The 10,761-nt window shown below is 37.4% G+C and overlaps 1 protein-coding gene across 5 annotated transcripts; it reads left to right on the top strand.

Annotated features, from left to right (window-relative positions):
* Window positions 1-8,119: 8,119 nt before the first annotated feature.
* Window positions 8,120-10,077, top strand: LOC106382535 (rhodanese-like domain-containing protein 14, chloroplastic). Of its 5 annotated transcripts, none has more exons than XR_001276904.3 (5): window positions 8,120-8,311; window positions 8,487-9,323; window positions 9,442-9,495; window positions 9,593-9,685; window positions 9,759-10,077. XR_001276904.3 is itself a non-coding variant. In XM_013822567.3 (5 exons), the coding sequence occupies exons 2-5, from the start codon at window positions 9,314-9,316 to the stop codon at window positions 9,879-9,881; spliced, it is 273 nt and encodes a 90-aa protein (XP_013678021.2). In that variant the 5' UTR covers window positions 8,120-8,311; window positions 8,487-9,313; the 3' UTR covers window positions 9,882-10,077. The 5 variants fall into 5 exon arrangements, 4 of the variants coding, with proteins under 4 accessions (XP_013678021.2, XP_048603996.1, XP_048603997.1 ...); XM_013822567.3 differs by having other exon boundaries at window positions 9,449-9,495; XM_048748040.1 differs by having other exon boundaries at window positions 8,297-8,391; window positions 9,449-9,495.
* Window positions 10,078-10,761: the final 684 nt, after the last annotated feature.

Raw genomic sequence — 10,761 nt, 5'->3', positions numbered from 1 at the left:
CGATTTTGTTTTTTTTAGTGTACTTATTTTTGTAATAGTAAGTTTTCATTGAAAATGCTATGTTTAAACGAATATCAGAGAGTTGCTCAAAAAAAAAAAACGAATATCAGAGATATCTATTACATTACAGCACAAACATATAACAACTTGTCTTATTACAGACCCCAGTAAACGTCTCTTTATTCACAAGGTTGTATGTATCATACTGTTTAAGCGGAAAGAATTTTCTTAAAGATTTTGTAACAATGGGTGTGCAAAAGATCTGTTTCGATTTGGTTATTGTAGTTTTTATGTTTTTCCAAGTACCACAAATCTTATTAAACAATATATGTATGAATTTGTGGAAGATCTAAATGTAGTGGGTGGAAAATGTTCAAACTATGATTTTTTAATGGTCTTACCGAAGATTACTTAAATAATTGCATGATCCACTCAATGTCAAAGGTAATATCACTATCACCTGCCGTGGGAACGTTCATAAAGACCTAAGGCAAGTTTAATAATTTGGGGGCCTTTATATATAATTTTAAACATATAATTAATACTGCTCAGTATATATAAAATTGTTGTAAACTTAATGATTTAGAACCGTACGCATCTGTATATTATTAATGAATAAGTGTTTCCTTTATATATGGGTTACAAGAGAGATAAATTGAAATACAATAATAGGAAAGATTACAAATCATAAACATAAACGAATTAGAAAATAGACAAGTTGTAGCCGCCTCTATCTCCTCTCCAAGTCTCGCGGCCGCCTCTCTCTCTCTAGGGTTGGACCGTCTCTCTCTTTAAGTGTATGGGCCGGTTATGGATAGGGCCGGTTATGGACCGGGCCGGTTATGAACATCCACCAATTGATTTATAACACTCCTCTTGGATGCCATAACCATACAGAGATTGTAATACGCTTAATGTTTCCTCATTAAAACTTTATCAGGAAAATCCAGTGGGACAAAACCATGATGAAGGAACCTCAGTGGAGGTCCTTCAGCCTACGCATCCCAATCTAATGCGTGAGCTTCCTGAACGTGCAGGTAGGAAGTGCCTTGGTGAATAGGTCAGCTGAATTGTCACTGGATTGTACTTGGACGACCTGGACCTCACCGGCTTTCTGAAGCTCGTGATTAAAGAAGAACTTAGGCAATATGTGTTTCGTCCTATCACCTTTTATGTATCCATCCTTGAGCTGAGCAATGCACGCAGCATTGTCCTCATACATCACGGTTGGCTTTATGCACTCGGCCATCCCGCAATCAGCTCGGACGTGTTGGGTCATCGACCTCAACCAAACACACTCGCGGCTGGCCTCATGTATGGCCAAGATTTCCGAGTGATTAGATGAAGTGGCCACGATGGTTTGTTTCATGGAACGCCATGATATGGCCGTACCTCCATGTGTAAAGACATATCCTGTCTGTGATCGAGCTTGATGTGGATCTGATAAATAACCAGCATCAACAAAACCAACTAAACCATCTTTGTTATGGTTAGTATAATATATACCCAAGTCTTTCGTTCTTTGCAGGTAACGAAGAACATTTTTGATCCCATTCCAATGCCTCTGGGTCGGATAGGAGCTAAACCTAGATAGTAGGTTCACGACAAAACTTATATCAGGCCGTGTGTGAGTTGCCAAGTACATTAAAGCTCCTATGGCACTGAGATATGGCATTTCGGGACCTAGGTCATCTTCATCGTCCATCTTGGGATGGAATGAGTCATTGTCCAGGCCGAGAGACCTCACGACCATGGGACTGGTCAGAGAATGGCAATCGGCCATATTGAATCTCTTGAGTACCTTTTCAGTGTATGCCATCTGATGCACAAGGATCTCATCATTTATGTACTCAAGTTGTAATCCCAAACATTTTGTTTTCCCGAGATCTTTCATCTCGAATTCTTTCTTAAGGTATTCAACCGTTTGGGAAATTGTATCCAGAGGTTCCTAGGATATTCAGATCATATATTTCGATGATTATCAATATTGTTCTCGAGAACTTGCTGTACATTCAGCTCAATACCCTCTAGTACTTTCATTATCCAGTGGACCATATAAATATGCAGTCACTACATCAGTTTGCTGCAAGTCTAATTTTCTCTCTTATATAGCCAGACTTATGAGAAATCTTAAAAGTAGTTGCATCCACCACATGAAAGTATATCTCCTCATAATCCATTACTGGTCTTTGTGAGAATCCTTGTACAATATTAGTTTTATATCTCACGATTTCTATTCCTCACAAGACCCATTTATATCCACTGATTTTAACATCATATGGCGTCTTAATCATATGGCCAAATACACATTTCTTCTTTAAACTATTTAACCCCACGTTTCCGTTCAATCTGTTTTACGAGTGCGCACTCTTATATTGACGTGGGTTCATGATCTTCGCTTATATTCATAAATTCAAGTGCTACCTTGTATCATCTTATGTCGACATTCCTTATTGTGTTCCATTATGTTCCAGACATGATATAATCGATTGAGATTCATTATTATCAGGACCTTTAATACTTTGCAGCTTGGCGTCCCAAGCTACATTGTTTGGTACATGTACCTTAGAGCCGGCCGGCCTTATCTCTATGTCTGGGATGGTTTCCTTGACCTCCGATTTGCTTTATCATTCTATGCACCTTTCTCTTTTGTTTCCGAGGATTCTTATCTTTTGGAACTTATTGGTCTATCCTGTATAGACTTTGTAGCAACTTGACTGTGTCTCTCTTGGACATCAATTTGGTTGGTGCTTTACAAGCTGGTTTATATATGACTTAGTCATTCTTTTTCGGGTCAGCAAATGTGTCTGGCATTTGATTAGCTAGCTTTATAAATGTATAATCTTTGGACGTCTATTTCACATTATTTAGTCCGAGGATCTTGCCAAGACAATGATGGTCGAAGCCATTCTGTTTCTCTTACCAGCTTATTATTTTCTCCCCCTAATGTTGGATAGTCAGATTCATTAAACTTTGCAATCTGTGTTCTTGGCCACTAAATAGATCACCCATATTTGGCTCAAGGTACTTCATTATTTGTGGGAGATTCATATCCAACATATATCCCCATCCTCATCATCTTCTAAGGATCCATCTTAGACGGCACATATATTTGTGGTGGCTTATCCAAATATCTCAAGATGTTATATGTCTGGCTCATGACCCGTAATAAATTTGAGATGGGAATATCTATGCTTACTTAATGGTCTGATGCTTATTAGTTAAGATGCATGTAAATTCGTGTGTCCTCAAGCCTTGGACTGAGAGTTTGGACCTATGGGCAATGGCCAATACAAATTTATAAAAGGATTCAGCCAAGCTATATATAGTATGGACATGTGCGGATTTGTCCTCAATGCCCCCTCATGGACATACTATAATCTTTAAGTTCTTTGGGACATCATGGCCTAATGAGTTTCCCTTGTGTTCATGATACACATGTGAGATTCTATGGGATAACTCTTTGTGCCCTTTCCAATATCAATTTCGCATCATGTTTTAGACCAGGACGGCCAATCCGGTCATACCATAAAGTGTATAATTTTGTGGCTAAACCATTCTGGTTACCATGACTATTGCCTCTATCATACTGATCTTGGCATAATATAGATCAATAGAGAATGCATGTATAGTTTTTTAGGATTCATTATGGCCTTGGGCGATTTTATACATATATCTGAAGGAACTCTTTGTTTCCTTCGCCCATTGTTTTAATATGGAAACCATTCACTTTTATACCCCTATATAATCTCAATGGGTTTTTCAGGGTGAATATAAAGCATCTAAATGCTTGCCCTTATACATATATTGCCATAGCCCTTAATATGTACCATACCCGCAAATCATATTGGCGTTTTCAAAAAAAAATCATTCATTGCTTTTATTAAGTTTTAATAAAACAAGTTCATAGAAATGAAAAACATAGAAATAAAAAACATCAAAACAAAGAACATAGAACTTAGATTACAAATGTCGAAATCAATCTTCAGTTTTTTTTTAGACAATCTGAAGTCATAATTCATAAGATCGTCATTCTCATGATTGAAGTCGTTTTCATCATCTTGGTAAGTCATATGGGCTTTAGGATTCTTCCCTTTCAAGCTCTCTTGATAGAGGTCAACTAGATGCTTGGGAGTCCTACAAGTCTTAGCCCAATGATTGCTCATTCCACATCTATGGCACACGTATTTCTCTGATTTAGTCGAGTGTTGGGGTTTGAAAGAAGATCCACGGCCACGACCATGGCCTCGTCCAAATGAGCCACGGTCCCGTCCATGGTCTCGACCATTTCCTTGCCTGCGACCAAAGGATCTTCGACCGCGGCCACGTCCGTTCGATTTGTCTCGACCACGGTCATGCTGGTCATTTCCTTGGACGTGATTGGACTCTTTATTGTCCTCTGTAGCGTGTGCATCAGGTAGTGGAGCAGATCCAAGTGGTCTCATCTGATTGTTTCTCATTAGTAATTCATTGTTCTGCTAAGCGAGCAAGAGACAAGAAATAAGATTAGCATAGGTTTTGAAACCTTTCTCTCGGTACTGTTGTTGTAACAACACATTGCTTGCATGGAAAGTGGAAAAAGTTTTCTCAAGCATATCCTGTTCCGTAATACTTTCACCACACAGTTTCATTTTAGAAACAATCTTAAACAGTGCAGAGTTATATTCGTCCACAGACTTATAGTCTTGGATCCTCAGATTCGTCCAATCAAACCGAGCTTTTGGTAAGATCACCGTTCTCTGGTGATCATATCTCGATTTCAATTCATTCCAAAGATCTAGTGGATTCTCAATGGTTAGGTATTGATCCTTGAGACTCTCAGCGAGATGATGACGAATGATCAAGATGGATCTGTAACGATCCTTTTCATTGGCATTATTGTTCTCGGTGATACACTCACCGAGTCCCTTGGATTTCAGGATGATCTTAGCATCGAGCGCCCACTGAAGGTAATTGTCTCCAGATAGATTTAGGGCAGCGAAATCAAGGTTGTTGATTTTCGACATCTGAAGTTATAGATTAATATTTTTAGATCTTTTAGGAATAGTTTTTAATGTTTAAACGATTAGGGTTTTATTTTCAAACAATCAAACAAGCCTTCACAGCCAAGATCTATGCCTCACGGCCAATGAGCAAGCCGCACGGCCATGGATGCAAACTAGTTCGTTTTTATGCATTTAGTTTGTCGTGTAATTGCAATCCTAACATGGTTTGTTTCTATCAGTTCATGATGCAATCAAAACAAGCAAAGCTATCGGTCAAGCAAAGATCAAGCCACACAGCTATTTGATTCAATTCAACACCATTCCTAGAATAAGTTCTAAGTGTAATTGCAATCAATCAATGTGATTAAGTTATGGTATGAATGCAACAAGGCCATACGGCCACGAGTATGATCAAGTCTAGAACAGTTTAACCTAATATGTAGTTTCAGATTTTGATTTTAAAATAATCTAAACTAGGTCATTAGGGTTTTAGTTTAAACAAGCTAAAGAATCAGATTCGAGTTTGAACAATCCTAACAATAGTTCTAGGTGATCAAATCAACCAATCAATGTTCAATTTCAAACAATCAAAATCGATTTTCAGAATTAGGGTTTTAGGGTTTCGATTTTATTAACAAACAATTTCAATTTCAGGATGATCAAATTCAATCTCAATCAATCAATCAATCAGTTTTAATTAATCAATAGTTTTCGAATTAGGGTTTAGGGATTTCGAAAATTTGATCTTAGATCAAAGGGATTTGATTTGAGATTCAAAACCATTAAGGTTCTGATTTTAATTGATCAATGGATCAATATCGATTTTTAGGGTTTGGGGATCAAACTTATAGAGCTTCGATTTACTCGCTTAGGGATTGATCTATTATCCGATGGCTTTCATCTTAGAGATTATATTTTAGGGTTTCATTCTTTACAATCAACCAAATTCGATTCATTATGTTCTTAGAATTCGAAATACCTTTAGTTTAGCTGTTTGTAGAAACCGGACCACCAAAAATGAACCTCGAGCTTAGACACGATCGGGACGCAAGCTGGCTGGGACGCGAGCTGGCCTGGAACGCGAATGGATTGAGGTTGGAGACGCGAGCTGCTTTTATCGGATCGCGAGCTGTCCTTGATGTAGGATGGAGCTGAGTTTGTCTAGGATCAGGAACGCCTTGGGGCTGGATCTGATCAGGTGGACACGAGCTGGAACGGAGTCGCGAACGGATTAGGGTTCGTTGGTATCGTCGGGTTCGGATTAGGGTTCCAAAGCAAATTGGCACGCACTATATATGTACGTGAAGGGCGTCGGTGGTCAGATTGACAAGCGGTTTGCACTGACTGATTCGTCTCGTCCAGGGCTTCAATTTGATATCTTAATCGTTTTCTGGGTCCTCACGGTTTGGGAGAACGGCATCTTCGAAGTTCCGAGGCAGATTCATTTTCATTTAGGGTTTTAAGGTTTTAACGATTTGGTTTTAGGCTCAGGGTGTTAAAGGCTATTGTCGTGATAATGTGTTGTAAACTTAAGGATTTAGAACTGTAAGTATCTGTATATTATTAATAAATAAGTGTTCTCTTTATATAGGGGTTACAAGAGAGATAAATGGAAATACAATAATAGGAAATATTACAAATCATAAACATAAACGAATTAGGAAATAGGCAAGTTGTAGCCGCCTCTCTCTCCTCTCCAAGTCTCGCGGCCGCCTCTCTCTCTCTAGGGTTAGGCCGTCTCTTTCTCTAAGTGTATGGGCCGGTTATGGACCCGGCCGGTTACGGACCGGACTGGTTATGGACATCCACCAATTGATTTATAACAAAAGAGTTTATTATTGAGAAATTTCCTATGATAGTTTTTTTTTAGTTTTTGTCACAAAATAGTCCTAAATGAATAAAATGACCAAAATAAGTTTTATTAAAGGTTAAAAATGTGTTTTTATCCTAAAGTTATCTAATATAGACTTAGAGTTTAAAGTTAAGGAGTGGAGTTTTGGAGATAGTGTTTCAAATTTTAAAAAATAAATACTAAAAATTTCAAAATAAAGAATGGCTATTTTGTTCATTTTCTTTTTTTGAAGGCAATTTTTGTGACAAAGACTTAAAACTGACTATTTGAGAGAATTGCCCTTTATTATTTCCTTTTTATATAAGTTTTATTCGAAAAAATGAAAAATAAACATAGCCAAAGTATTTTTGGGGTTAGTTACCGTTTATTGAATACTTTGGCTATGTTGCCATCGGGGGACCGTTCGTCTATCTGATTTCACTTCTCTCTGATGCCATCGGGAGACCGTTCGTCTCATCTTAGCGTTAATTATTGTCGTCTCTCTGATTTGCTTCAACTTTCTGTTCTTCCTTTGCCATAGTAATTTTTGTAACTATAGTAGGTCAAAATTGTTTAAACACGTTTTACGGATTTAACCAAGTGATTTAAATATTATAGAAAACAATCGTTAATATAATATATTTTCAGATCTGATGCAACCTGGAGGATCAGATCCACTCTAGCTGGTATCGCATGGAGTTTCTACCACGCAAATGGAGAGATACTTGTATCTCATAGTAAAGCAATCTCATTTGTGATCTTGCCTTTTGTAGCAGAGGGGCTAGCAATGAGAGGGACCATGGAATATGCAGGGTCTCTAGGTTTGACGAAAATGATCTTTAAATCCGACTCTCAACAATTGGTGACCGCAATTGGCAGAGGCTCTAGCTTCTTGGATCTTCACAGCATTGTCTCGGATATCAAACTCATGGCGGACTGGATGGAGTCAGTGTCTTTTAGGCTTCTTCATAACTTTTTTTTGAGGATGGTTTAGCAAAGTATATCTTTGGTTCTCTTGTACCAACCAGACTTTAATTCTCTTTAATGAAATGTGATTTCTTTGACAAAAAAAAAAACGATAATCTATTATTATAAAAGAGCGTTTCCTCTCTCCAGGACGCGTCCCGTCATTAAGTAGGTGATTCTGAGCGCGCCACGTGTCCACTTAACCAGAATGCAGCGCTCCATTTACGGTAAGTAATAAAAGTTTGTGGGCTTTATGTTTATGTTAAGAATTAAAGCCCAAAAGGCCCTTTTGTCTTCATCGTCTACATACTGCAATCTAGGGTGTCTGTCCTTTCTCGATGTCTGATACCTAAGAAGCTTCTTCTGCGTTCTTTCACACCATCAATGGTGTTTCGAGATGGATGACTGAAATCATAATGAATAATCTCTTTTTTCCTTTCTCCATTCGCGTCGTTTAACCTTCTACTCAACCAAAACCTTTACTGACTCAGCGTCATTACGGCCTTCAAAGTGATTTGTTGTCATTAAGGTCTCAATTAACTCCATCCCCCCCCCCCCCCCCCACTCCTTCCACGATATCACATTCATTGCATCTCCCATTTTCTTCCAGTCGGTGATTCTGGAGCTATAAATAGTTTAGTTTGTCTTCATGAAATTCATCACTTTGTTCCTCACAATCATATTGACACCAAAACCTTTCGCAGAGTATAGTGGCAAACTTCTCTCTCCTTCTTGCTGACTTCAAAGACGATGACTGCAGCACCACCGCCGAACTGCGGCTTCTGGAATTTTGGAAGGCAGAAATGTGACAAATCCTCTGTTCCGACGATCCACTTCACCAATCCTCCCTTCTCTTTCCAATCACACAAGAAAAAGTTCCTCGAAAGTTCCTCGATCCAAGCGATATTAGCTTATATCCTTGCCTACACCTGAAAACGAGTTCCACTATTTTAGAATCTCTAATCGGTGTTGTAGATATCCTCAAGTATATGATTCTCATGTTCAAAGTGTTCTTAAGATTATGTTCATAGTCTTCTTTTGTTATTAGACTCATGTTCATAGTGTTCTTAAACTAAACATTATGAAACTGTTATTCAGATCTTGATTAACCATCGTCTGAAAGATTTATTTAGAAATCGTTTGTGATTTTGTGATAGTATGTTTATAGTGAACTTCGATGATCTCTCTATTTTTATTTATCTGTTGATCTTTTTAATGATGGTGAATTACAGGAGACAGGGCTAGAGCCATAACGACTCCATCAGATCTGACTGTGTTGGGCAGATCTTCGGAGAATCTCACGGTTTCGGCGATTCTTGATTGGTTCAACAATGGCGGCAGTGAAGATGGTGGTATTAACAAATGTGTGATCGAAAGGTTCGACAAGGAAGCTGCTGAGATGTACAAGAGGTCCTTCAAGTACGTCTGGGTGTTGGGTATCACCATTGATATTGCTCTCCCGAAGTTTGAGCCCACTAAGTAGCATTGCACTGTCATTGATGCTTATGGACATCTTGATTTCATCAAGAACATGATTAGAGGTACCTCATTGTGCTGTTCTTATCATTGACTCCACCACTGTGGTTTTGAAGCTGGTATCTTCACAAGCTTTGTTATTAGATTATTAACCCCTTGATTTGCTGGTTGTGTCTCTTGGAGGGATTAGCTGAAGTCGATTGGAGACAGAAGAGAGAGTTTCTTTTGGAGAAAAGGGTATGCACGCACATCATTATGTCTGATCAATTACTCTAATAATCGATGATCAAATTGTAACAGAGAATGTTTGGATTATTGACCTTTTTGATGTTAGGTGAAAGGCGTGGACGTGAAGGAAGCTCTGCGGTTACAGAAAGAGAACAACTTTTTGATTCTTGATGTTAGACCAGAGGCAAAGTACAAGGATGTGAGCAGTAATACGCTTTCTGATATGATGATCTCTTTGTAGCTTACTTAATGGCGAATTCATGTGTGTACAGGCTGAAGGGTCATCCCCCGGGAGCTATCAATGTGGAGATGTACAGACTGATACGGGAATGGACGCCATGGGACATAGCTCGCCGTCTTGGATCTGCTTTCTTCCGTATCTTCTCTGGCACTGAAGAGAATCCAGAGTTTATTCAAAGTATATGCTCTTTAATGAGATCAAAAGCTTTGTATTCATTTACCATTAATATACTCTGTTGATACGCTGCTAAAACAGATGCACGTCTTTTTGTTGTTTGATGTGGTAATCTCTCCCATTTCTTTTACATACCAAGTAATGGGACCTAATGGTAATTGCATTTATCTATATTCCTTTCCTTTTCAGCAGAAAACTAACATGAAAATCACATTAACCTTGCATAAATGTCGAGACTATTAGTATCTATGAGAATTGAACCTATCGCATATAATTTTTAAATTTCTCCCAGGACAATCCACCAAGACAAATATCTCCCACCTTTATACGTAGAACAGAAGTTACGTGTAAAATAAATGGGAGAGATTTTAAGCTACACAAATTTAATTCAATAAATCAACAGAAAAAGCTTAAAAAATAATCTAGAAAATATATAATAAAAACAAAATAGTTTAAAAGTATGAGAAATTTATTACTAATAATAATAAATAATGATGACTATATATTATGAAACTAAACATTTCAAACTAAAATAAATGTTTAAATATAATGCTATTTATCAAAGAATAGTGAAGGTTATTGTCATTTTAATTCAAAAGAAATATTTATTATTATGATCTCATAATTATTTCATTATTTGTTTTTATAATATTTTTTAAATCTATAATAATTTTTAAATACTTCATAAATTAATATAAAATAAATTTGTTATAACTTAAAGCCCGTTCAAGTCCGTAGGGTGGGCCGACACTAGTATAATATATTTCAATGTGGATATATATAATTTATTGTTATAAAAGTAATAGAAAAGTCTATTTTTATTCATAACATAGAAGTTCTTTATATACGAGATTACACCG

The sequence above is a fragment of the Brassica napus genome, chromosome C2, assembly GCF_020379485.1.
Source record: "Brassica napus cultivar Da-Ae chromosome C2, Da-Ae, whole genome shotgun sequence".
Taxonomy (NCBI): Eukaryota; Viridiplantae; Streptophyta; class Magnoliopsida; order Brassicales; family Brassicaceae; genus Brassica; species Brassica napus.
Note: the sequence above shows the minus strand (reverse complement) of the source record. Positions and strands in the feature narration are given on the sequence as shown.